This window comes from Festucalex cinctus, chromosome 16 (genome assembly GCF_051991245.1).
Source record: "Festucalex cinctus isolate MCC-2025b chromosome 16, RoL_Fcin_1.0, whole genome shotgun sequence".
NCBI lineage: Eukaryota > Metazoa > Chordata > Actinopteri > Syngnathiformes > Syngnathidae > Festucalex > Festucalex cinctus.
In genome coordinates this window covers 4,366,488-4,392,500 of record NC_135426.1, presented here as the reverse complement: position 1 = coordinate 4,392,500, position 26,013 = coordinate 4,366,488, and the positions used below count along the sequence as shown (strand labels likewise).

The 26,013-nt window shown below is 41.2% G+C and overlaps 3 protein-coding genes and 7 non-coding genes across 14 annotated transcripts in view; 1 reads left to right on the top strand and 9 right to left on the bottom strand.

The window, feature by feature from the left end:
- Window positions 1–5,413, bottom strand: part of rnf175 (ring finger protein 175) — a 9,991-nt gene extending 4,578 nt beyond the window's left edge. For 2 of the 3 annotated variants that reach the window (XM_077501351.1, XM_077501352.1), the window contains exons 1-8: window positions 5,272–5,413; window positions 4,982–5,019; window positions 4,694–4,835; window positions 4,480–4,634; window positions 4,292–4,399; window positions 4,113–4,233; window positions 3,900–4,033; window positions 3,730–3,831 (exon numbers count right to left, since the gene is read on the bottom strand). In XM_077501351.1, coding sequence (XP_077357477.1) covers window positions 3,730–3,831; window positions 3,900–4,033; window positions 4,113–4,233; window positions 4,292–4,399; window positions 4,480–4,634; window positions 4,694–4,835; window positions 4,982–5,019; window positions 5,272–5,292 — 821 coding nt within the window. In that variant the 5' untranslated portion in view covers window positions 5,293–5,413. The remainder of the gene's footprint in view (window positions 1–3,729; window positions 3,832–3,899; window positions 4,034–4,112; window positions 4,234–4,291; window positions 4,400–4,479; window positions 4,635–4,693; window positions 4,836–4,981; window positions 5,020–5,271) is intronic. The other variant, XM_077501354.1, reaches the window with a different exon arrangement.
- Window positions 5,414–5,703: 290 nt separating this feature from the next.
- Window positions 5,704–5,796, bottom strand: LOC144004395 (small nucleolar RNA SNORD14). Its single transcript, XR_013279337.1, has one exon. It is a non-coding gene; the product is annotated as a small nucleolar RNA SNORD14 (small nucleolar RNA).
- A 147-nt stretch (window positions 5,797–5,943) lies between these two features.
- LOC144004394 (small nucleolar RNA SNORD14) lies at window positions 5,944–6,036 on the bottom strand. Its single transcript, XR_013279336.1, has one exon. It is a non-coding gene; the product is annotated as a small nucleolar RNA SNORD14 (small nucleolar RNA).
- Window positions 6,037–6,198: 162 nt separating this feature from the next.
- On the bottom strand, window positions 6,199–6,292 carry LOC144004393 (small nucleolar RNA SNORD14). The gene has a single exon (XR_013279335.1). It is a non-coding gene; the product is annotated as a small nucleolar RNA SNORD14 (small nucleolar RNA).
- Window positions 6,293–6,720: 428 nt separating this feature from the next.
- Window positions 6,721–6,813, bottom strand: LOC144004397 (small nucleolar RNA SNORD14). Its single transcript, XR_013279340.1, has one exon. It is a non-coding gene; the product is annotated as a small nucleolar RNA SNORD14 (small nucleolar RNA).
- A 187-nt stretch (window positions 6,814–7,000) lies between these two features.
- LOC144004396 (small nucleolar RNA SNORD14) lies at window positions 7,001–7,093 on the bottom strand. The gene has a single exon (XR_013279339.1). It is a non-coding gene; the product is annotated as a small nucleolar RNA SNORD14 (small nucleolar RNA).
- A 186-nt stretch (window positions 7,094–7,279) lies between these two features.
- On the bottom strand, window positions 7,280–7,371 carry LOC144004398 (small nucleolar RNA SNORD14). Its single transcript, XR_013279341.1, has one exon. It is a non-coding gene; the product is annotated as a small nucleolar RNA SNORD14 (small nucleolar RNA).
- A 177-nt stretch (window positions 7,372–7,548) lies between these two features.
- LOC144004399 (small nucleolar RNA SNORD14) lies at window positions 7,549–7,642 on the bottom strand. The gene has a single exon (XR_013279342.1). It is a non-coding gene; the product is annotated as a small nucleolar RNA SNORD14 (small nucleolar RNA).
- A 384-nt stretch (window positions 7,643–8,026) lies between these two features.
- On the top strand, window positions 8,027–22,558 carry trim2b (tripartite motif containing 2b). 2 transcript variants are annotated; one of them, XR_013279270.1, is made up of 14 exons: window positions 8,027–8,473; window positions 10,200–10,392; window positions 10,466–10,611; window positions 12,298–12,478; window positions 12,560–12,819; window positions 14,454–14,592; window positions 14,665–14,835; window positions 15,414–15,713; window positions 16,369–16,536; window positions 16,965–17,133; window positions 17,210–17,280; window positions 19,050–19,190; window positions 19,268–19,531; window positions 20,882–22,558. XR_013279270.1 is itself a non-coding variant. In XM_077501349.1 (13 exons), the coding sequence occupies exons 2-13, from the start codon at window positions 10,294–10,296 to the stop codon at window positions 19,418–19,420; spliced, it is 1,998 nt and encodes a 665-aa protein (XP_077357475.1). In that variant the 5' UTR covers window positions 8,027–8,473; window positions 10,200–10,293; the 3' UTR covers window positions 19,421–22,558. The 2 variants fall into 2 exon arrangements, 1 of the variants encoding a protein (XP_077357475.1); XM_077501349.1 differs by having other exon boundaries at window positions 19,268–22,558.
- Window positions 22,462–25,992, bottom strand: gltpd2a (glycolipid transfer protein domain containing 2a). Of its 2 annotated transcripts, none has more exons than XM_077501355.1 (6): window positions 25,788–25,992; window positions 25,641–25,705; window positions 25,381–25,541; window positions 25,197–25,302; window positions 22,933–23,129; window positions 22,462–22,833 (listed from the first exon to the last, which is right to left on the bottom strand). In XM_077501355.1, exons 1-6 carry the CDS (start codon window positions 25,891–25,893, stop codon window positions 22,605–22,607), a joined length of 864 nt encoding a protein of 287 aa, XP_077357481.1. In that variant the 5' UTR covers window positions 25,894–25,992; the 3' UTR covers window positions 22,462–22,604. The 2 variants fall into 2 exon arrangements, with proteins under 2 accessions (XP_077357481.1, XP_077357482.1); XM_077501356.1 differs by having other exon boundaries at window positions 25,218–25,302.
- Between the last annotated feature and the right edge of the window lie 21 nt (window positions 25,993–26,013).

The window sequence follows — 26,013 nt, the reverse complement described above, 5'->3', positions numbered from 1 at the left end:
GGGCGGGGTGCACTTTTGCTCCAACGGAGCAAACTACTAGGGGAAGGGGGAGGGTAGCGGGGTGCACTTTTGCTCCAACGAAACAAACTACTAGGGAAAGGGGGAGAGGGGTGGGGTATACTTTATGCTTCAATCACAAATTTGGCAGAAGTTTATTCTTGGATATCTGGACATGTCATCAAAAAGGCATCAAGAATTGGGGGCGGAAAAGAAAAAACAATGAGATGATGCTCGCGCATCACTTGCAGGTATGACAATGACAATTAGTTTATTTTGTAGCAGCTACGTTTACATGACCACAGTTAGCAAAAAAAAACAAAAAAAACAAAAACACTCCAAACCGCCTCAGTGGAATGGTTGTGACCAGCACGTTCATTTTACGGTATGTAAATGGAATGTGACGAGACAATATTGTTTCATATGGAACGGCCAAGAGCGGCATGTACTGGTGAAAGTGTAATTTGAAAATAATAATAATAATCATCTTAAGGCTAAGTAGATTTCCTCATTTCATATTCATAGTTTTAACATTATGTCCAGAATTTTAACATAGTGCCCTATCAGTCCTTCTCTAAAAAGGTAGATTATTAAAATTTTCATGTACCTGTGTTTTAAATATAGGCCTGCACAATACCATAATCCTAATCATTTTAGAAAATGTTTGTACCATGGTTGGTTCAAAACCATATTTAATTGTAGAATCCCTGAATATTGTCTTGAATTTCAGAATTCAGGATCAATGCTTCAATATGTTCAAGGAGCATTTCATACCCTAACATGAATGCGGAAATTGCACAAAAGCTGTCATATGATGACCTGATAGCCGATTTTGCAGCCCAGAAATGTAGACATGAGCCTCTGTAGGGCCTCTACTAACTTGCTTGCACTTTGTTTATTTCCAGATGTTTATTTGTTAATAGTAGTGGCATTGAGTTTTATTTGAATTCATTTAGTTTTATTTATTTGAGTATTTGGTGTCATTGTTAGTTTTATAAAGACTTATTATTTATCACTTATTTTTGTGAACACTTTTAAAACTTCACTATTGACACTTAGAAGTAGGGCTGGGTATCGATTCAGATTTCCAGAATCGATTTAATTCGATTCACAAGGGCCCGATTCAATTCATGATTCACAACGATTTTCGATTCAGTTGAGAAATTCATGCAGCACATATTTTAGACAGTCAAAAGTACCAATGCTGCAAAGAGTAGAAACTTCTTGCTCTAATTTAATGCATTATTAAGAATATGAATATTTACATTAGGAATTGAATCCATTGCAGTTACATTAATCTGTTTCATTTAACATGGCCTTATAAAAACAATAAATAATAATTTAAATAAATTACAACCACAGCACAGGCTGTGTAAATAAATTGACAAAAATGGGGGGGTCGATATATTGATACATGGTTTTATGTATCGATATTGGGATATGAAAAGGTGTATCGATATGATAGCGATATATCGATATTTCAAACCCAGCCCTACTTACAAGTTATTTTGTTTAATAAAGCAAAACTGACAAATACTCAGATATTGTTCATTTCTACCAAGGGAGGGGTGATGGGGTGTGCGGACGGAGAGTTTGGGGGGGAAGGGGCCACCACAAAACATTTATGCTTAGGGCACCAAAATGGCTAGTGCCGGCCCTGAAAACCACCCAAACATTTACAGGTTTTCATAATTTAATGAGGATAGCATGCAAACAATGACAGAAGGGGAAGTAATAAGTAACTGAACCCTCTGCCTAAGGATACTTAAAGAGCAATTGAAACCAATTTTTACCAAACAATTTAAGTCAGGTGTGTGCCCAATCACTGATGAGTGGCTTAAAGCTGCCCCGCCCACTATAAAACACACACCTGGTCAGAATTGTCTTGATGAGAAGCATTGTCTGATGTGCACCATGACTCGCTCAAAAGAGCTGCCGGAAGACCTGCGATCAAGAATTGTTGGTTTGTATAAAACTGGCAAAGGATACAAAACCATCTCTAAAAGTCTGGATGTTCATCAATCGACAGTCAGAGAAGAATGGAGAGAGTTTGGCACTGTTGCTTCTCTCCCAAGGAGTGGCCGTCCACCAAAGATGACGCCAAGAGTTCAGCATAGACTACTCAGAGAGGTAAAAAAGAACCCTAGAGTGTCTGCTAAAGACTTACAGAAATCACTGGCACAGTCCAATATCTCTGTGCATGCATCAACTATATGTAAAACATTGGCCAAGAATGGTGTTCATGGGAGGACTCCACGGAGGAAGCCACTGCTGTCTTAAAAAAACATTGTTGCTCGTTTAATGTTCGCAAAAAGGCACTTGGACACTCCACAGAAGTTTTGGCAAAATATTTTGTGGACTTATGAAGCCAAAGTTGAATTGTTTGGGAGGAACACACATCGTCACGTATGGAGGAAAAATGGAACAGCTCACCAACATCAACACCTCATCCCCACCGTGATGCATGGTGGAGGGTGCATCATGGTTTGGGGCTGTTTGCTTCCTCAGGGCCTGGACAACTTGCAATCATTAATGGAAAAATGAATTCAAAAGTTTATCAGGATGTTTTGCAGGAAAACCTGAGGCTGTCTGTCAGACAGTTGAAGTTAAAAAGAGGATGGATGCTGCAACAAGACAATGATCCAAAACACATAAGTAAATCAACTTCAGAATGGTTTCAGAAGAACAAAATACACGTTCTGGAGTGGCCAAGTCAAAGTCCAGACTTGAACCCCATTGAGATACTGTGGCATGACCTCAAGACAGCGATTCATGCCAGACATCCCAGGAATCTGACTGAACTACAGCAGTTTTGTAAAGAAGAATGGGCCAAGATTAGTCCTGATCGATGTGCCAGACTGATCTGCACCTACAGGAAGCGTCTGGTTGAAGTTATTGCTGCCAAAGGGGGGGCCACAAAATATTAAATGTGATGGTTCAGTTACTTATTCCTCCCCCTTCTGTCATTGTTTGCATGCTACCCTCATTAAAATATGAAAACCTATGAATATTTGGGTGGTTTTAGTTAAAGCAGACACTGTTGTTTCAGCTGTATGATTTTGACAAAGATCAGATCACATTTGATGGTGATTTTATGCAGAAATGTGAGAAATTCCAAAAGGTTCAGATACTTTTTCATACCACTGTGTATATATATTAGGGGTGTGAATTGCCTCGTACCTGACGATTCGATTCGTATCACGATTCACAGGTCACGATTCGATTCGATACCGATTAATCCCGATACGAATTTATAAGTCGATTGTTGCGATTTTTTTTCATTCAAATTTAGAAAATACTAATCAGTAAGCTTGTAGAGTGTAAGATTTATATGAAAATGTATTATTTATTTATCTGAAATTTCAGTCTTATAGAGGTTGTAATCTGTTTCATGTTTAAACAGCATTAAAATAAAATATTAAGGCTTAATGTTCCGTTCATATAACATTCTTCCATGCTTAAGGTGTGAATCCTAAAAAAAAAAAAATCGATTTTGCCTATTATTGAATCGATTCGAGAATCGCGCGATGTAGTATCGCGATATATCGCCGAATCGATTTTTTTTAACACCCCTAATATATATATATGTCACATATATAAATCATATATATATATATATATATATATAAACGTCTGGCTGTGATAAAAATGAACAGGCGTAACTGAAATTGTATTAAAACTGAGACTAAATTTCAAAATGGCAGACAAAATGATCACTTGACAGAAGGATACGGGTTGTTCATCATCGTCTTCAAGTCCACCTTCTCGTTGCAATACGGACACGTCTGCTTCTTCCCGACAATACACCAACCACGGATGCAGAACTCGTGGAATCTAAAAGGCCAGTTAAGGCGCAACGGGCAGCGTCTGTCCCGAAGATGCTTCGGACGCGGCGAGGATACGTGTGACCGCAGGACAGCTGGTACGTGTCTTCAATGACGCCCTCCTCGTCCACGTCCACCAGGATCTTCTGAGCACACACGGCGCAGATGTGTTCGCTCAAACTGCGGCTCGGGATGCCGCCGCGGCTGTAATACTGCGCGCATAAATGCACAGATGCAACATTTGTGGAATTGTATAACTGTGACGATATCACAGATATAAACGCATGTTACCCCGATAGTGGACGCCATAAAGTCGGAGCAGATCTCGGCAAAGTCCCGGCCCAGCACGCCGTAATAGAGTCCGTAGAACAACATGACCACGCCCACGTCCATGGAGTCCTCCGCCTTGATCCTGCGCAATTGACAAGAGATGTCACGTCGCGTCATCCGCGCGCGTCACGTCGACTCACCTGAAGAAGACATTGAAGCCAAACATGGTGAACATGATCGCCACGTAGCCCAGAAGCCCCACGGCGTAACTCAGTTTGTAGATCAACAGGAACCATTTGTACACCATCCTGAAGAGAGAGAAGGACTTTGACCCCACACAACTTCAGCTAGAAAGTATCATGGATGGAAATCTTGAGTCGTGATTTACCTCGGTGTCCTGCAGGAGAGCGGCTTGCGTGTGGCTCTGAAGATGACGTAGCTGGTGATGACAGAGAAGACACCCCACATGGACAGGAACCTCCACCAGTAGAGTTTGATGGTGAAGTAAAGAGGAACCACCCACATCTGGACCAGCGTGACCAGCTGAGGACAACAGTTGTGAGACTTCCTGAAGCATCTTTCACACACAGGCACACACTTACGTTGTAGGAGCGGTGATGGCGCTGCTTCCACTGGACCAGGACGATCTGTGCCACCACTAGGGTGGCCACCAGGATTAGAACCATCTCAGCGTGCATGGCCTCGTGACCTTGGTGTTTGACGTGCAGACGCTCGTGTTGCATCCTGCAGATGTGGTTGGCAAAAAAATTGTGCCTTTTTATATTTTTGCATAGAATGATTTAATTTGAACTATTGTGGATCACTTCTTAACTCCACTCATGCGTTTTAAATATAAATTACTGAGGGAAGAGTTGTCTTGGTCCACTCACCTCCAGTTTTCTCTGTGAGTCATCTTCAGCAGATCATTCTAGAGGTAGCAGTGGGGATTGGATATGTGAGGGAGGGATAACTGTGATTTATTATACTTATCATAGGACCTATTTTTGGAGCCTTGTGCCACGTCAAAGTATGACTGACTCCCCCCCCCCCCCCCCCAAAAAAAAACACACACACACACACACGCACGCGCTAAATGTTAGCCATGAAGACGATAGCGAATTAATTATTCCCTATTCGCTCTGAAACAAAAAACGTTTCTGGTTGTCGCGAGGTTACCTACCTGAGGTTGCATACCCGCCATAGTGACGGAATTCGGGTTTGTCGGTTGTCTCTGTGCTGGTTAGCCGAGCAGGCTAACAGCAAGTGCTAGCTTGACCGGCTAACACAGTTGACATAACCGCCGACTGTATGGCAAGACAAGAGGGTCAAAATTAAACCAGAGACTGATTTTATTTTACTGACGACTTAACGATACAACACGCTATTTCACCCAATTTATATTCAAAGGGTGTTTTTGGAAATAAATCACACAGTTAAATTTTCAAAGTCATTTTATTAAGCTGAATTAGTGAGAGGAAAAAAATAATAATAATTCTTCCACGTGCCACCGAGTCCGTGCCACCGACTCGAAGTAACCTGTGGGAAGAGGACAAGACAAGAATCATTATCAGTTGCCCCATGACCACAAATGACACGTGACCATCCCAAAACGTCGCTCAGACATCCAAGGAAGTATTAAGCCGTCTTTGGTCGCATGACCTCTGGTGGAAACTACGAATGGCAGGAAAAGTCGTCATCACAGCGACACAAATGTTCAAAATATTCACAACTTATTTACATACCAGAATGGCTCAAAACGGCTGCAACTGGAAGTTCACCCTGAAAATGTAAAGGAAGGAAGTTAGTTTAAATGTTCACTAATGTAACCCCAAACAAAAGCTTTTTTTGCGGGTCGCTCAGACATCCAAGGAAGTATTTAGCCGTCTTTGGTCACATGACCTCTGGTGGAAACTACGAATGGCAGGAAAAGTCGTCATCATAGCGACAATTGTGTTAAATTTACAGTCGTTACTTTTTGGACATACCTGACTGGCTCTTGGTTGCTTGCTGACAAAATGGCCATCACTGGACGTTCACCTGAAACAAAAAAATGGAGGACGTCAGTTTTCAGTCCAAGCATGCATGACAAGAACCCATGTTTCAAAGTTCGCTCAGACATCCAAGGAAGTGTTTAGCCGTCTTTGGTCATGTGACCTCTGGTGGAAACTACGAATGGCAGGAAAAGTAAGTCATCACAGCGACAAAGATGTTAAAATTGTCCCCAAGATTTTACTTACCTCACTGGATCGGGTTGCTTGTACACAAAATGATAGCCACCTAAAGCACAAAACAGAGTAATCAATATAATGCAATTCAATATTAACAAACTTGACAAAAAGTCATATTTCAAAGTTCGCTCAGACATCCAAGGAAGAGTTTAGCCGTCTTTGGTCGCGGGACCTCTGATGGAAACTACGAATGGCAGGAAAAATCGTCATCACAGCGACGATTATGTTAAATTAAAAGCAGTTACTTTTTTATTTTATTTATTTATTTATTTAAACATACCTGACTGGGTCTTGACTGCTTGCTGACAAAATGGCCATCACTGGACATTCACCTGAAACAAAAAATGGAGGAAGTGAGTTTTCAAATTATGCATGCATAATTAGAAGCAATGTTTCAAAGTTCGCTCAGACATCCAAGGAAGTGTTTAGCCATCTTTGGTCGTATGACCTCTGGTGGAAACTACGAATGGCAGGAAAAATCGTCATCACAGCGATGATTATGTTAAATTAAAAGCAGTTACTTTTTTTATTTTATTTATTTATTTATTTTTAAACATACCTGACTGGGTCTTGACTGCTTGCTGACAAAATGGCCATCACTGGACATTCACCTGAAACAAAAAAATGGAGGAAGTGAGTTTTCAAATTATGCATGCATAATTAGAAGCAATGTTTCAAAGTTCGCTCAGACATCCAAGGAAGTGTTTAGCCATCTTTGGTCGTATGACCTCTGGTGGAAACTACGAATGGCAGGAAAAATCGTCATCACAGCGATGATTATGTTAAATTAAAAGCAGTTACTTTTTTTATTTTATTTATTTATTTATTTTTAAACATACCTGACTGGGTCTTGACTGCTTGCTGACAAAATGACCATCACTGGACATTCACCTGAAACAAAAAATGGAGGAAGTGAGTTTTCAAATTATGCATGCATAATTAGAAGCAATGTTTCAAAGTTCGCTCAGACATCCAAGGAAGTGTTTAGCCATCTTTGGTCGTATGACCTCTGGTGGAAACTACGAATGGCAGGAAAATCGTCATCACAGCGACAAAAGATGTAGCAACGGGCACTAAAACTGTTCAACTTCATACCTTACTGGTTCATGGTTGTTTGATTCCAGAACAGCCACTATGGGAGATTCATCATCTACTGGGAAGTGAGATAGAACAAGTTAGTTTTTAAATGTAAACAGAATCCACATCAGGTCATTTTAATGAAAAGTGGCTCGCTCAGACATCCAAGGAAGTGTTTAGCCGTCTTTGGTCGTGGTGACCTCTGGTGGAAACTACGAATGGCAGGAAAAATCGTCATCACGGCGAGCGGATGGAGGAGGGAGGGAAAAAATAAATAAATAAAAAAGGTATACAACATGAAGCTTCGAACCTTTTGTAGATTTCAGATGAGATGAATACAAGCCCTGCAATAACAATAAATCAAGAATTTGAACCCGGCACTTTCACCACGTGTTCACATAGTAAGCAAACGTTGGCCAATCTAGTTGAACGTCTTAAAAGAACACTGCATCGATTTATATCTATTTTAAAATGTGTTAAAATAAGCGTTCGACATGCTGTGCCGCGTGATTCTGACGAATCGAGCCACGGTGTTCGCTTTGAACGAGGTGACGGTGAAAAGACCATCGGTAACCATCCATGTGCTAAGACAATCTTAAATGCTAACTAACTGGAGAATACGATACAGTGTGATTTTATTATCGAGTAGCGCAAAATATTATCTGAGAAAAACGTGGACATTCAATTTTTTTGTTACCATCATCTTCGAGCCGAGGTTGCGCGTACTCGCGCTTCAGCAAACAGGATCCGAATGTTCCCGAGTGCTTCCGATCCTTTTTCATATGGAGCCTCTTGTACATCATCGCCACCTAGCGGCTGGAGGGGGAAACGACGGGTCGCATCCCTACGCTTGTTCCTGATTGGTGGACGTTACATTGAAGCAGATTGGACGCCCCTCCCCTCTCCCCCCCGCCTCCTCCTACTTCTGCTGCTGCTGCTGGTGTTGCCATGATGATGATGATGGTGGTGGCATCCTCCTCCCCCCCCTCCTCACACTCACAGGCAGAAAAGGATGGCTTGAGGCTGGAAAACACACACGTTGCTCGGCCGTGCGTGCGTCTGTCGCACTGGAACCCGGTGAGTTTCTGACCCTTCCCCACCTTTTACATGACACTACATTAGTGATGAGATGCTGGGTGACGGTGTGAAGATTGGAGATGGAGGGATGATGATGGAGGGGAAGAGACAGTAGCATCTGTAGCTTGTCCCTGGTGCGACATCCGGCCTGCGTGTGCGCATGAAGTTAGCATCCAGCTAGTAGAGACTAGTGACAGCAAGCTATGCCACTAGAATGATTAGAATCCTGTGTACAGTAAACGCCCACCACTAGCGGGGGTGGGGGGGTCAGATCGATTTTTATTTTTATTTTTATTTTTTTATAATTATAAAACAGTAAATATGTCGCCAACAAAACGTAATCAACTGGGTGTTGACTGAACAATAGTGCCTTGATACATGGTACGCATCGATCAGTTTTTCTAGATCAAATACGCTGATTTTTCTGCTTTGATTTTTTGCTTTGAAATTTTAAAAGCACTGGAAAAAAAACGACTCCCAGGTGAAGAGAATTACAGGTTGTGTACAATATTGAAAACAACAATATTTGGCTTAAAAAGGGATACTTGACTCATTGAACAATTTTCAGCAGTGAAAAGTTTAATATTTTGTCCGGAATTAATTTGATAACATCATTATTTTTCATGTACAATTTCAAAAGTCCTTAAGAAGTCATTTTCTACTTGCTGTCGACTGATGATGACATCATCCGTGCTTGAGGAAGTAGGTAACGACCAATCATGGCTCACCTGTTTTCTGGATTTGGTGAGTAAACTGAGACGTAAGTGGCCATTGCCCACTTCCTTAGCACAGGTGATATCATCAGTCGACAGCAAGTAGAAAATTACTTTTTAAAGGTATTCATTGTACATGAAAAATAATTTTGTTACCACATTAATTATGGAGAAAATATACATTTTTTACTGCAGAAAATGGCTCAATGAGTCAAGTATCCCTTTAATATTTTGTCTAGAATGAGTTTGATAATATCATTAATTTATTTTGCTGTCCACTGAAGATGACATTACCTGTGCTTGAGGAAGTGGATAACAACCAATCATGGCTCACCTGTTTTCTAGGTTTGGTCAGTAAACTGAGCCATGATTAATCGTTACTTACTTCCTGAGCACAGGTGATGTCATCATCAGTCGACAGCAAGTAGAAAAAATACTTTTTAAAGGTGTTAATTGTACATGAAAACTGATGACGTTACCAAATTCATTCTGGGCAAAATATTAACATTTTTTGCTGCTAAAAATGGCTCAATGAGTCAAGTATCGCTTTAAGAAGTCCACTAGCTTAATGCTAACAAACAAATGCAAAATGCAACAGATGAGCTAAAAATCTAGCGTCCTGGTTAGTGTTATAACCTTTTAAAGAACTGATATTTGGCGTGTATTCTTTATCCTCCACAAAGATAAACTATTAAAGGCACCACCTGTGTCACTTACGGTAGTTGTGAAACCATTTGCGTTCGCGCCTGCATGAGTGAATTATTACTGCCCCTTGGAAGGTTATTAATGTCTTTGCCATTCCATGTGAATGAGGACCGATGATTTGAGATACGAGCGTTTTGAGTTATGAACGGGGTCACGGAACAAATTGCGTAAATGTCGCATTTTAGGATCTGAGATGGCTCCGCGTTTGGTCTCCATGGCAACCGCAGCATGGCCCTCACTCTGAAGACACCAGCCTGACCTACTTAACTGCTCTCACGTCGTTACAGTCGCCGTCTTCTCTTCCGCAGGACGCCGAGTGAACTGAGCGCAACGTCGTCCGTTTTGCAACGGCTTAGTTTGCTTACGCCTCCTTGGGCCGCCTCCTGAGCGCCTCATGGACTGATGGCGGCGCACCAACACTCTCCAGACAGCAGCAGCGAGGAGTGCACCGTGCTAGAGGCTCCGCCCACTAAGGACACCTGCCCGCAACATGGCGGCAAGGTGAGGGAGGAGCCTGTGAGATGGGTGGCCGCATGACCATCGTCGCCATCCTTTGACGCCGTGTCACCCACAGGTGTCCGACTACTGTCAGCCATGCGCTCGCGCGCTGTGCTGCGAGTGCACGCCCGAGCACAGTGAGCACCCCAGGGTGCCGATCGGCGAGGCCTTGGAGCAGCAGCGGCGTACCTTGGAGGCGGGCATGAGGGCGGCTCATGACAGGTGAAAGGAGATGGTCGGAATTGGACTCAAATTGACTTAAGTTAGCTAATTTGGGACTTGGTTGGCTACAAGGTTATTTTAGTTAACTAATACTAACGAAAAAACTAAAATTCAACAAACAATTTCATTAATTAAATAAAATAAAAAAACAAAAATGCTTTTCAAAAAACGAAAACTAACTCAAACTACATTTTATGTTGACAAAAATAACTAAAACTAACTAATTATAGCAAAAATGTCCTTCGTTTTAGTATTTGGTAATTAATTGAATGCCTTTTGGGATGATTTTAATTGCGATTTTAAGTCGATATATTCTGATATTAACCGGAATAAGGACATTTGAAAGTTTCACACAGGAGTGACGTAATCTGGCAGCAGCCAATAGAAACGCACCTTCAAAATGACGTCGCTAGCATGGTGTATTTTTTAAATATTGCGCACAAGTATCCAACCATCAGGCTCCAGGTGGAGGAGTGGAACCGTCACTTGCCTTTGGCGCTGGTTGGCGTGGGTTCGATCCTCTGCCTGAGACCCCGGTGTGGCTTACATGAAGTAAGCTTGTGTGAGTGAAAAAAAAAAAAAAAAAAAGTATCCATCCATCCATCCATCCATCCATCCATTTTCTAGACCGCTTATTCCTCACAAGGGTCGCGGGGTGCGCACAAGTAATACACATTAAAAAACAATACTCAAACTAACTACAACTAAACTAAAACGAAGCGTTTATTGAATCACTAAAACGAATAAAAAAAAGCAAAACACATTATGGATGTTCAGCACTTTGAGTTGCATTTTGAATGTATGAAAGGTGCTATATAAATAAAGTTTGATTGATTGATTGATTGATACAGCAGTTTTCAGTCAAATGATTGTTACTATGTTTGTCCACTAGAGGACAATCACTTTCAATTTTGTGAAGAAATTTCAGATTACTCTGCAGTAAAATGATAAATTACAATACTTTCAGAACGTGCACGTAAATTATTTGTATTTGTTATTATTTATAGGTTACTAGGCAACGGATATACTGCTCCCGCCCACCTTAGTTGAAATTTATGTGAAGGTGGCCCCATGAATTAAAATGACCCCTGTTATAAACACTTGCCAATATGGCAGCTTCCTCTGTAGCAAGGTTATTTTAGTTAACTAAAACTAACAAAAACAAAACAAAAAAACTCAAACTAAAATTCAAAAACAATTTCGTTAATGAAATAAGAGAAAAACGAAAATGTTCTTAAAAAAACGAAAATTAACAAACTACATTTTATGTTTGCAAAACTAACTAAAACTAACTATATTTATATAAAAAAAAATGTCCTTCGGTTTCATCTTTGGTAATTCATGTAATGGGGATTATTTTAAATGTGATTTGAAGTAGATTTATTTTGATATTAACCGAAATAAGGACGTTTGAAAATGTGTCACACAGAAGTGACGCCATCTCGCAGCAGCCAATAGAAAAGCACTTTCAGATGACGACGCTCGCATGGTGGTTTTTGAATATTGCGCACAAGTAATACACTTTTTTTTTTTTAAACTAAAACTAATACTGAAAATAACTAAAGCTAACTTAAAAAAAAACTCAAAATGAAATAAAAACGAACTAAAAAAAAGTCCCGAACTAACCCTGCTCTGTAGTAGTACTGAAGTTTCACCAATAGATGGTGCTGTTGCTCTGCCCTCCAGACTGCCGCAGATTTCGGCCGCCGCAGTGGTGGTGGGCGAGATGGTCCAGCAGCTGGCCAATCAGAGGACGGCCATCGAGGAGGACATCCTGTCCAGCTTCGAGGACCTCCACAAGCAGCTTGACGTGAGGAAGAGCGTTCTCCTCATGGAGCTGGAGGTCACCTTTGGCCTCAAGCACAAGGTGATCCAAGTCTAAGGAGAGCGCGCGCTGACACGGGTTAGTTAGCCATCCGTAAACCCTTTGCGGTGACCCCCCCCCCAGGTGCTGCAGTCTCAGCTGGAGAGCCTCCAGCAGGGAGAGGGTGCCGTGTCATCTGCCTGCGCCCGCACAGAGGAAGTTTTGGCGATGGAGGCGTGTGCCGACAACTTGGAAGTGGAGCTGGACCTCAAGGGGGAGCTTGAGGAGCTGGCCAGACGAGGTTTGTCGTGCCAACCGGAGGAGAATGACCAGCTGGACCTGGTCCTGGAGACGGACGGACTGCGCAAGTGGATCCACAACCTGGGCACCATCGTCACCACCAGGTGAGAGACATAGAGAGTCGTAGGAATGTGACGATATATCGATTATGGCGATAAATCATGATACTTTGTCTCCCGATAGATTGTCGATACGCCTACACAAGTATGATATTTGTAGTTAATATACAGCCACTATAACGGCTCCATTGTTCATGACTTATTGAGCAATTACTTGGTGGGCCACTAGGGGGAGCACCTCTTAAGGGTAGTGGGGAAACGGATGCAAGTCTTCAGGCGAAGAAGACTCAGCTTACTTTTATTTGTGGAAGACGTTTTTATTTGTCCATCAACTGACTCACTTTTGCATACGTTTCTATGAAAAATGTGGATTATAGCTTCAATTTTTACATTTTAAAACATAGTTTATGTTTCAACTTTTTGAAGCACACAAAAATTGTGCAACTATCTGACATGTTGCGTGACATCATAAAAATTGTTCACAGAAAGGGGTCTCTAAGAAGACGTGTATTTGTTTAATTTAAAAAAAAAATACACTAAAGTGCCAAGTGCAAGGGTCATTATAGTTTTTGAATTTTCATTTTAGTTATTTTTTTTAATTGATTTATTTTTAGTTTTAATTAATTTCAGGGCGGTTTTGTTAGTTTTTTTTTTTTTTATTTATTTATTATTTTTAGTTCTTTAACGGCATACTTCACTTATTTAGCACATTAAAGCAATAAAAAAGTTAATATTTTGTCTATAATTAATTTGATACTTTATTATTTTTCACGTACAATTAGTACCTGGTCATGTGACATTCACAAGCTGAGCTGTGATTGGTTACCTGAGCCCTTGTGATGTCATTTTCAGTCGACAGCAAGTTGCAAAATGTGTTTTTAAAGGTACTAATTGTACATGAAAAATAATGAAAATATCAAATTTATTATAGGCAAAATATTAATGTTTGCCTGCCAAAAATGGCTAAATAAGTAAAGTATCCCTTTAATAAATGCTTAGTTTTGGTTTAGTTAAAGTTAGTTTCAGGATTAGTTGTAGTTCTTGTTTTTTTTAATTCTTTTAAAAGTATGACTTGTGCGCAATATTTAATTAAAAAACACCATGGGAGCGACATCATCTGAAGGTGCTTTTCTATTGGCTGCTTTAAACCTCCTTATTCTGGTTAATATCAAAATAAATTACTTAAAATCACATTTAAAATTATCCTCAAAGGCTCATGCATTAAATTAATTACCAAAGACTAAAACGAAGGATATTTCTGCTATAATTATAGTTTTAGTTAGTAGTTTCAGTTAGTTTTTGTTTTTAAAAAAAAAAAGCATTTTCATTTTTATTTTATTTCATTAACAAAATTGTTTTTTGAATTTTAGTTTTAGGTTTTTTTTTGTTAGTTTTGGTGAACTAAAATAACCTTGTAAAGTATTCAGTGTGAAGATGACACCAGTTTGAATATTATGTTTTAGTGATGGTACAAAAAGAAACCATTTTCTCATTAGAAAAAAGATCTTTATGTTTATGTCTTGAATTGTTTCATTGTAGATTATCGTGGATTTATTACTTGACCAATATATCGTCATATCGTGAGATCACCGGGATCGTCTTGTAATGGCATATCGTTTCATATCGAGAGTGTCGCTCAAGCCTGGTCCGATTTGAATCCGAACCATCCTCTTCCTCAGTGCCGTGGCGAGCCAGAGCGAGGCCATGGGCGCCGGCCTGGAGCAGAGCATCGTGGGACTCCCTTCCTCCGTCACCATAGTAACCAGAGACAAATCCGGAGGGGCCTGCAAGAGCGGAAACGCCATCCTCTCGGCCGAGGTTGGTTGGCGCAACATGGACGCCAAAACAAAATGTGGATGAGGCCACGTTTCCTTCTACATCTTCCCGCAGGTGTTCACACCCGATGGCAGCATCGTGGATGGCGAGATCGTGGACCACAAAAACGGCACGTATGAGTTTGTCTACGTGCTGCCCAAAGAAGGCGACTTTTCGCTGGCGCTGCGTCTGTACGACCAACACATCAAAGGGAGTCCCTTCAAGCTGAGTGTCGGCACGTCACAGGTGAGCCAAATGTGCTAGCAGAACCATATTTAACTCCTTCAGTCCCAAAAACGTATTTATATGTTTTTTTTCACGTTTTTTTTTTTTTTTTACGCTATAGCAAACAGAATGCTTTGATGTAGCTTCTGACCTGAAGAGGTCAGCAATGGTTAAAGCAATGGTAGTTTTACAAGAACGGCCATCAGGTGGTAGAAGAGTATAAGAGATTAGCCAGTACCATATTCCAACAAGTTCGTTTTTTCCCCATTGTTTTTTTTTTTCCAGATGAAAGAAGAGACTCTAATCTTTCTTTTGGTATGTTTTTATAGCTATAGAACACAATATCCCGTGGACCTTACAAAATCAGTCCAAATCCAGTCAAACAGACGGGAGTGAAGTCAAGTCAAGTCATCTTTATTTGTATAGCGCTTTCAAGCAGCCTTCAGCTGCCACAAAGCGTGTTACAGATGATGCAGCCTCTGAACTGAAGACTGGAGCAATGGCAGGGGATTGTTTCAGTCAAAATGGCTGGCAGTGAAAGAGTTAATTAACCGCACTAATACAGACACACCAGTACTCTGAGAACCTTCTCTCGCCAGGTGTCGCCTTCCACCACCACGCCCTCCAACTCCGCGGCCAACGCCACGCCGTCCACGGGCTCATCGGAGGGCGCCAAGCGGCGGGGCAAGTCGCCCGGCCAGAAGAAGAAGGGCTCCAAGAGGGCCAGTAGCGCCCTGGGAACGCCTCGCCGAAAAACCCAGAACCCCATCGAGGACGACCTCATCTTTCGGATCGGGACCAAAGGGCGGAACAAGGGAGAGTTCACCAACCTTCAAGGGGTAGCCGCGGCGGCCGGCGGGAGCATCCTGATTGCTGACAGCAACAACCAGTGTGTGCAGGTGACGCCGCACTTGTTGTCGTGAAAAGAACTTATTTGCTCCCAAAAACGTATAAATACGTTCTATTTTAAATGTTTTAAGTGTCCCAAAGAGGTATTTATACGTTTTTTTAATTTATGCTCGAGCATAAAGGCTTTGGTGCAGCCTCTGAACTGCAAAGAACGGTTGAAGAGATGGTAGGTATCACACAAACAGCCAGATGGTGGCAGCACAGTATAAGAGATCAACCAGGGCCATGTTGGAAAAAAAAAAGCTCAATTACTCACAATTCTAAATAGATTTGTGAATGCAATGTTCCCTCACTATAATGCGGTTCACTTTTCATGTTGTTTTTTTTGTGCAATTCTGCATGCATTTTTAAAAATTTTTTTACAGTAATGTACGTACGTATTAGAAAATTTATGAAGGTTTGAACAATGGGAATGTTTAAACAAGAGAGAAATGTAAGGAAAACGCAAACGCCTCAATGAGAAAAGTGTATAAACTCAGTGGTGAGGGGTTTTACAGTCTTAAAACATTTAGCTAGCTAGCTTACTGGTGGCTCGTTTACCTGCTCGGGAGCTAGCTAGCTAGCTAGCTTACTAGCGGCAAACTGTGTCTGTTTAAATGACAGATATGAACTCAATCGCAATGACTTTTATTTCCGGCGTTTCAGGTGTTCTCCAGCCAGGGAGAATTCAAGAGTCGATTTGGGGTGCGTGGACGGTCGCCGGGGCAACTGCAGCGGCCCACGGGCGTGGCAGTGCACGGCAGCGGTGACATCATCATCGCCGACTACGACAACAAGTGGGTCAGCATCTTCTCCAGCGACGGCAAGTTCAAGGTGGGTGTCACAAAGTCAATTAGTACCACTGGATAGCCGATAGGCCAAGACTTTTGAGGTTGCGAGGCCGCCATATTGCTCCTCCCAAGAAACGTTTGTCGCCAGACCATCCTTTACATTGACAGTATCCAAATTGGAGAACATTTGAGACAGTACGTCGTAGAAACGGCATGATTTATGGTGTTTTAAATTTATTAAACATAAACAACAGGACTTTAGACATGTTACAACTTGCCTTAAATACATATATACCGTATAGTTTCTACAGTAGTCTGCTTGCGAGGTGGGAGTCACAAGATGGCCACCCTTGTGACTTCAGTGGCTTGCAACTGGTGTGTAAGGGCTATCCAGTCATATATACAGGTCAGTGACTCGTACCCATGTACCAGTGGTTGTTCACCTGTCGTGCGTACATGGATTGTTGGCAGGCCAAGCTGGGCTCGGGCAGGCTGATGGGACCCAAAGGCGTGTCGGTGGACCACGAGGGTCACGTGATTGTGGTGGACAACAAAGCGTGCACGGTCTTCATCTTCCAACTGAGCGGGAAGCTCATCACCAAGTTCGGGAGCCGCGGGAATGGCGACAAGCAGTTTGCAGGTCAGAAGGCGCGCTGGCCCTGATCACGTGGACAAAAGGTTTATTAACCTTTTGTGTGCTCGTTTCCCCCCAAAAGGTCCACACTTTGCTGCTGTCAACAAGAACAATGAGATCATCGTGACCGACTTCCACAACCATTCTGTCAAGGTAGCGGGGGGTGTCGCCTAATCTGAGATTGAAGACTTCAGATCGGTTTCCTCTTTCTGTCGCTTTGGTCTGCCGTAGACGTTGATTGTCATAAGATTCAGAACTTGTTTTTGTGCTTTGTTTACTGAAGTCTCAGAGAACTTGTTTGTGCCAGGGTTATTATAGTTTGGGAATTTTTTACTTTAGTTAGTTTTTATTTCGTTTTGAGTTTTGTTTTTTATTTAGTTGGTTTTAATTCTTTTTCAGGGTGGTTTTGTTAGTTTTTATTAGTTTTAGTTATTTAATAAATGCTTAGTTTTAGTTTAGTTTCAGTATTTTTTATTTTTTTTTGGTAAATATTTTGTTTTTTAAATTTAGTTAGTTTTAATTCATTTTCAGGGTGTGTTTTTTTTAGTTGGTTTTAATTAGTTTTCAAGGTGGTTTTGTTAGTTTTTATTAGTTTTAGCTATTTAAAGGCAGGGTCTTCCGTTTTCACTCAGGAAAATGCACTATATAAATTCAGGATATATAGCCATGAAGTCCTTCTCAAACTACACCTCTGGACTTCTGTTAATGTGTGGTGGTGATTTTTTCCTAAACCCCCACCCCCCCCCAGCCTGTATTTTGCCATTTTGTGTTTATTTTGTCAACAGCGGGACGTTTCTGTGGACAGACAGTTGTTTACCCCTCCAGCCAATTGCAGAGCGGGGACTGGCAGAGGGGGCGTGTCACTCACTGTCTGCAGACGGGGCTGGGCCAATTTGTCGGCTGCATGACGTCACTCCCACGGCAACTTGACAGCACGCACTGATTTATTTATTTTTTTTCACTCACTCACTCACTCACTCACTCACTCACTCACTCACTCACTCACTCACTCACTCACTCACTCACTCACTCACTCACTCACTCACTCACTCACTCACTCACTCACACAAGCTCAAGCCCAGAGGTGTAGCTTGAGAAGGAGTTCATGGCTTTACATCCTGTATTTATATAGTGCATTTTCCTGAGTGAAAATGGAAGACCCTGCCTTTAATAAATGCTTAGTTTTACTTTAGTTAGTTGTTTTCAGTTTTGTTTTTTAAATTTAGTTTGGTTTAATTCATTTTCAGGGTGGTTTTGTTAGTTTTTATTAGGTTTAGTTATTTAATAAATGCTTAGTTTTAGTTTAGTTGGTCGTTTTGAGTTTTGTTTTTTAAATTTAGTTAGTTTTTTAATTTGTTTTCAGGGTGGTTCAGTTACTTTTTCTTGTTTTACTTAATAAATGCTTAGTTTTAGTTTTTTTTTAAAGTGTATTACTTGTGCGCAATATTTAATAAAAAACAGCATGGGAGCGACGTCATCTTTTGGTGCTTTTCTATTGGTTGCTGCTCGATGACGTCACTTCTGTGTGACACACTTTCAAACGTCCTTATTCTGGTTCATATCAAAATAAATCTACTTAAAATTACATTGAAAATCATCCCCAAAGGCTCATGCATTCAATTAATTACCAAAGACTAAAACAAAGGACATGATTGCTATAGTTATAGTTAGTTTTTTAAACATAAAATGTAGTTTCTTTTAGTGTTCGTTTGATTTTATTTTGTTAACGGAATTATTTTTTTGAATTAGTTTTAGTTTTTTTCCTTCGTTTTATTTAAAAAAATAACCTTGCCCGAGACCCCTACAGCCTGAGTCATTCATTTCGCTCGGGAGATGTTTGCTAATAAAGCTTTGTGATGAGGATGTGATGGTTGCGTAGAGGAGACCGTGTTTGGCGGATCCACCATTTTGTTTCCTGTCAGGTGTTCACGCCCGAAGGAGAGCTGCTCCTCAAGTTCGGCTCCAACGGTGAAGGCAACGGACAGTTCAACGCCCCGACCGGTGTGGCGGTGGACACCAACGGGAACATCATCGTGGCCGACTGGGGCAACAGTCGGATACAGGTGCAAAAATGTCCCGAGTCCGCTCTGCGAAGGAACACAATGAAACGGAAATGTCCTTAAACTGTGATCCCGTTCAGGTGTTTGACGGCAGCGGTTCCTTCCTATCCTACATCAACACGTCGGCCGACCCCCTGTACGGGCCGCAGGGATTGGCCCTGACCCAGGATGGACACGTGGTGGTGGCCGACTCAGGAAACCACTGCTTCAAAGTATACCGCTATCTGCAGTGAGGGCAAAGACAGAAGAAAAAGAAGAGGAGCTGGTGGCTGCCATTTTCATTCCCGATGAGGTCACAATTCGTTTCAACATCTCCCTGGATTGGACAAGCCAAGATGGCGGATGTGAGTGATGTTGTTTTGTGAGCGTTCAATTTGGGTATGTATTGCACCACCCAGCCTCCAGGAGGTAGTTAAGCGCTAACTTCCTTACCATGGGTGGCTAAAGGGCAAAGCTAGCAGTCCACAGTGTTGTGACTCCTCCCCCCACTAGGGGACAACACGGCGACCAATCATCCCTTTAAGCTACCAGTTCCAATTTGACATTTTCGCATTACAGAAGGAAGGGAATCCGCGTGCGCGCTCACCAGCAGCAACATCTGAGACGCAAGTGGAGTGGGCAGAGTCGGTGAATGACAACAAAACTTAATGAGCAAGCTCATGAATTCATTTTCATGCCATTGTTACTTTTGATTGTTTTCCATTGTGTGCATTGAAATTCTCAAGTGCCAAAACGTTATACGGAAGCGTATTGCATTCACTATATATATATATATATATTTATACATATATATATATATATATATATATATATATATATATATATATATATATACACATATATAAAGTTTTTGTCATAAAAAAATATTCAGAAAAACGGGGAAAACATTATTAAAAAATAAAAACAGGAAAAAAATATTCCAAAAAACAGAGCACAAACTTCTGTTGTTTTTTTTTAAACCTCTGAAATCCAAGTGACTTGTTGCAGACCACGGGCCACTTTGTGCCGGAGTGGTCACTGTTTTTTAACAAGTAAAAAAAAAAAAAAAAAAAAAAAAAAAAAATGTCCACTTGTTAATTTTTTTTCTTTTTTCTTGTTAAAAAATAGTGACCAGCCTTATACTAACTGCCTACGAGCTCCATATGTCTCATCTATATGTATACCGTATAGTTTATACAGTAGTCTGCTCGTGAGGTGGGAGGAGCAAGATGGCTGCCCTGTGACTTCAACGGCTTGCACTGGCATGTATGTTCTATCAGCTCTCCAGTCATTTATACAGGTCAGTGGTCTTCAACAAGTCACTTGGAGTTCAGAGGTAAAAAAATAAAAAAATAAAATAAAATAAAATGCTCTGAAAAACAGAAGTTAGTGCTCTGTTTTTTTCGAATATTTTTTTTTCTGTTTTTTTTAAATAATATTTTTTTTCCCCTGTTTTTCTGAGTAATTCTTTCTCCTGTTTTTCTGAATATTTTTCCCCGTTTAGTGGAATATTTTTTTATGTCAGAAAAAAATATTCAGAAAAACATAAAAAAAAAACAAAAAAAAAACAACGAAAACAAAGCTCCCCCCATAAAATAGTCAGAAAAACACCAGTTTTTTTTTTTTTTTTTTAAGTGAATGCAATACGCTTCCGTAAATGTTCATATCTCTTTAGAATTGACTGACTATTCACAAAAATTATTTTTTTTTTCTAGCTTTCTGGGTGACATTTTAGGAACCTAAATCTGCAAGATAGCGACATATAAAATGATGAACCGTGACTGAACCGTAACCGAGATAGAGAGCGATGGGAAGAGTCAAGGAAAGGCAAGTGGACATCCTTGGAATTGTCTTAGCTGACTAATTGTTGAAACAGCCGTTGTGAATTTTGCCATTCAGCTTCATGTCAAGAAAAGCAAAGTTTGTATACTGGAAAGCTTGTCGTGCATTTTTGGGTTCATCCTGAAATTGCACCCGGGAAGCCCCATTGTCGATTAACTTTTTTGTGAACAGCACTTTTTTTTTCTTTTTTTTTTAAATATTCAGTAGTCCGTAGTCAAAATGTGACGCTATTTGGTGTCTTCAAAGCTAACAAGCTAGCTCACACCACAAGCTCAGTGCAAATGCCTGTTTTTAACTATTTCCCCACCAAGATTGTCATTAGCATAGTTTATTAGCATGTTCCCCAACTGCGGCCAATCTATGTTTATTAGTATAGTGGCACTAACAAAGCTGACATTATGGGTTTTACTAGCATAGATGTGGACTAACTCGGCTAACCTTATTTGCATGTTCATTGTGTGGCAACACATTTTCTTTTCAGTTTTCGTTATCAGCATGCTCAAAGGCCGTAGCTAATGCTACCGCATCTATATTACAGATGACGTCCTGTTTTATTGATTAGCTTTTGTGGTACACATAATACGTTCATGCCCTACTATTGCTATTGAATTGCGAGTGGCCTAATTGGTGTTTTCCCCAAATATTTGTTTCTGTGAATAGTTTAAACCATATATATAACAACAAACTATGATGCTATTCAAACTCATCTTACAACATTTTTCACTATGAAGCAAACCCCTTCGCTGCCGGCTGTTTTACTGGACTTTGACTGATTTTGTGAGGCCCACAGAATATTGTGTTCTATTGCTATAAAAACATAACCTACCAAAAGAAAGATTAGAGTTGCTTCTTTCATCAGGAAAAAAAAAAAAGTACGTTTGTACTTGTTTCTTTTTGCAGCAATTAGCATTAGAATATAGCTAAGTTTCATCAATATTCACATTCCTGGTGAAAACACTGGCAAAAACAACTTGTTGCAACATGGCCCTGGTTGATCTCTTATACTCTGCTGCCACCTGCTGGCCGTTTTTTTATTTTTTATTTTTGGTAATAATTACCATTGCTTGAAGTGACCTCTTTAGGTCAGATGCTGCATCAAAGCCTTCTGTGTGCTCTAGCATTAAAAAAACAACAAAACAAAACATAAAATAGAATGTATTTTTACGTTTTTGAGAGCAATTGAGTTAAAAATAAATATCTTCAAGATGAAAGCAAAAATCACATCACACACCAGCTTATTTCGATCCATCAACACACAAAGATGATTCATAGTCCGAATGGTGAGCGGCAAATATGCAAGGGGATTTCTGTACAAATTGGTTGCATCATATTTCCATCAATAACTTTGAAAAGTGAACCGCGCCCTTGTGGACCAAAGATTGATGGGGAAAAAGTTAACAAACCAGCTTGTTATGCTATCGACTCTAACAGTCAAATCAACACCAAACGAGGGATGTTTTATGTGCTATTATTGATTGTTAATCAGTTGTACATGTGAATGTTTCCTGTCTGCATGTCCATCCAATAATCAATAAATGACTTTCTTCATCCGCTCGGAGCTGCACTTCGTGATACCGGGGGTGGGCGGGGCCACCGTCAGGGTAGGTCGAGCATGCCGTGCTGCTCTAGGATGCGCTGGGTTGCACCGTGGACCCGCTGCAGCGCACGAATGATGACTCGCAGGACAGGCTCCGCCTCCTGCTGATTCTGGGCACACACCAGCCGGAGGAAGTACTCACGCTCCGGGAGGGCGAGGAAGACCAGCTCTGCGGCCTGCCGAAGCACCCACGAGTGGTGTGGGGCCAACGCTACCTGGTAGGCGTCCCTGTGGAGATGCACAGGTTATATAACGTGCTCAAACTCGGATTATTTATATAGAGGAATATTTAAAAAGTACAGGAAACGGTCACAGGTGTGTCCATACCTGCCGAGCTCGCCGGGCGTCTTGAGGCGTCCGTGCGGGTCGGGACCGTGCGTGAGGCCGTCCAGCGTCATGGCGAGCCACAGCAGCGAACGATGCAAACGCAGCAGCGTCCTGCAGCCCGAATCGCTGCGGTGGGAAAAGTCCACCACGCCCTCATGAAGCTCCGCCTCCACCATGGAGCGCACTGAGCGGTACGCCTAAAGAGGGGGAGCACGGGGCATACGTGCAATAAGTGTTTATTTGATCAGCCATTTTTAAATTTAGTCTTACTTTTAGTGCCCTGCGATTGGCTGGCAACCAGTCCAGGGTGTACCCCGTCCCCGCCTACTGCCCAAAGCCAGCTGAGATAGGTGCCAGCACCCCCCACGACCCTTATGAGGAATAAGCGGTCAAGAAAATGGATGGATGATCTTACTTTTAGTCAATTTCAATCACGTTTGTTAGTTCTTAATCATAGTCGAGCATTTTAGTCTTTGTTTTATTCCAAGAAAACACAATTTTATTCGTCTAGTTTTAGTCAACAAAACTCTCAACGTTTTAGTCAGGACAATCATTTTACCCTTGGATATTTTATGTCGGCACATAATGTTGAACATTTCAGATCGAAAACTATTTCACATGGAATTTTCTCTCATCTTTTTGATGAAAAACAAATTCACACACAATTACTGTATATCAACAAGTGGCTACTATGGCTTCATTATATGAGCTAGTAAGTTAGCCAGCACTAGTTAGAGGTCGGATTAACAGTTTTGTTGTGTTATAGCCACTGGATTAATGTTACATTAAAAATATGATTTACTTTTTTTTTTTTTTATTAACCTTTCACAATGAATCCAGCTCCTTTCTGTCCCATGTGTTTGTGCATGTTGCACTTTTGATTTGAAAGGGGGGGGGGGGGGGGGGGTGTCACTGCGTGTCACATGTAGTGTTAATTTCGTCAACAACAACTAAACAAAAATAATTTTGCCAACACACATTTTTCACCGGACTAAAACGAGACTAGTCTAGACTAAAACCTCATTAATAAACACTTAACTGGGACTAAATCAGTATGCATTTTCGTCGACTAATGAAGACAAGACAAAAAATGTACTTCACGTAATAAAAGCTATGGACATTTTAGTTCATGAACAAAAAACGAGACTATCGTGTGACACGGCACAAACACATGGGACAGACAGGAGGTGGATTCACGGTGAAAGGTTAAAAAACAAAAAAAGAGTAAATTATAGTTATAACATTAATCCAATGGCTATAACGTACCAACAATAATGTTAATGCGACTGCTAACTAATGCTGGCTAACTTGCTCGCTCGACACATGGAGCCATAGTAGCCACTGTAATTGTGTGTCAAGTTGTTTTTCATCAAAAAGATGAGAAAATTTGATGTGAAATCGTTTTAGATCCAAAAATCCGCTGACAAAAAAAAAATATACAGGACTAAAAACTAGACTAAAATGTTATGTTTTTTATTGACTATTCATTTATTCATTCATTCATTTTCTTGACCGCTTATTCCTCACAAGGGTCGCAGGGGGTGCTGGCGCCTATCTCAGCTGGCTCTGGGCAGTAGGCGGAGGACACCCTGGACTTGTTGCCAGCCAATCGCAGTTTTTATTGACTAAAAATAGTCAAATATAATGATGTTTTCTTAGACTAAAATAAAGAATAAAATGCTAAATTTATAGTCGACTAAAAATTGAGGAAATAAGAATGGGATGAGGTTGACTAACTGATAAAAACTAACAAGCGTGACTGAAATTGGACTAAAACAGAAACTAAATTTAAAAATGGCAGACAAAATTAACACTAGTCACATGACAGTTTCACAGTGACAGATACAGAGCAGAGACAAGAGTTTACAAAATCATATCGTTTTTGTCTCATTTTTGTTCACTGAAGTTCCATAGATTTTAGTCCAGGTTTTATGGAGTGAAGTGATTTAGTCTCAGTTATTGTTTATTAATAAGGGTTTTAGGCTAGCCTAGTCTAGTTTTAGTCCGGTGAAAAATGTGTGTTGACGAAATGATTTTTGTTTAATTGTCGTTGACAAAATGAACACGAAATTGGTTCAGCTCCCCTTTGCAACCTGTTTAGGCAGCCAAACGCTACAATCTGCCATCAGCAACCCGTTGAAGCAGCAAACTTAAGTCAAGTCATCTTGATAAGATCGTAATTCCGTCGTGCGCGACCCACATTCCGCAGCAAACTAATTAAACCACCAAACATGACCATCCACAACCCATTTAGGCACTCTCACCCCTCCCTCCGACCCGTTTACGCGAGCCAGCTGTCGGATCAGGCCCATCTTGTCGTTGACCTCCTGAGAGAAGAACGAGACCACGGGTCCGAGAGACTCCATGAAGCTGTTGACAGAGGAGAGAGAGAGAGAGAGCGGTCAGTCTTCGATTCCCACTGCGGTTTGTGTGATTGGAGGAGCGTACGCGATGAGCTGATCCCAGCTCTGCAAGTACGGCTCCAGGAGGACGTCGTCGCCAATGGAGACGCTGGACGTCAGAAAGAGGAGCAGACGCGACGCCTGAAATGATTGGCCGGGGCACTCCTTGATGAGTGGCGGGATTTCGTCAGGCTCCCCCAATGGAGTCTGAGGCCCAAGACAAAAAAAAAAAAAAAAAGGACTTTACACCAGGAGAAACATTACAAACAGCTTATGTTTATTTTATTTTATTTTATTTTATTTTACCAATTTTCTATACGTCCGGCATGGGAAATGTGCAGGGCCACAATCGCCAACACCGCCACCCTGAGCTGCGGAGCATTACAAGCGCCAGTCAAAGGTCAAAGGTGAAGGCAGGTTGGTTTGACGAGCTGGCGAAGTGAAGTGACTTACGGAGGAGCCACACGGAACTGAGGAAGAAGACAATCAGTGCCAAGATGGCCGACAACAGCAGGCCACGAAGCAGCGCTGTCCGTCCCAGCGTGACCATGGCGACCATTCACACAAAGAGCTTCAAAGCACACATACAAACACACATATGGATCATATTGTGCACTTACTCTGCTACAGACACACACTTGTCCCCGGATGAACTTTAAACTCGACCTTTGGTCACTGG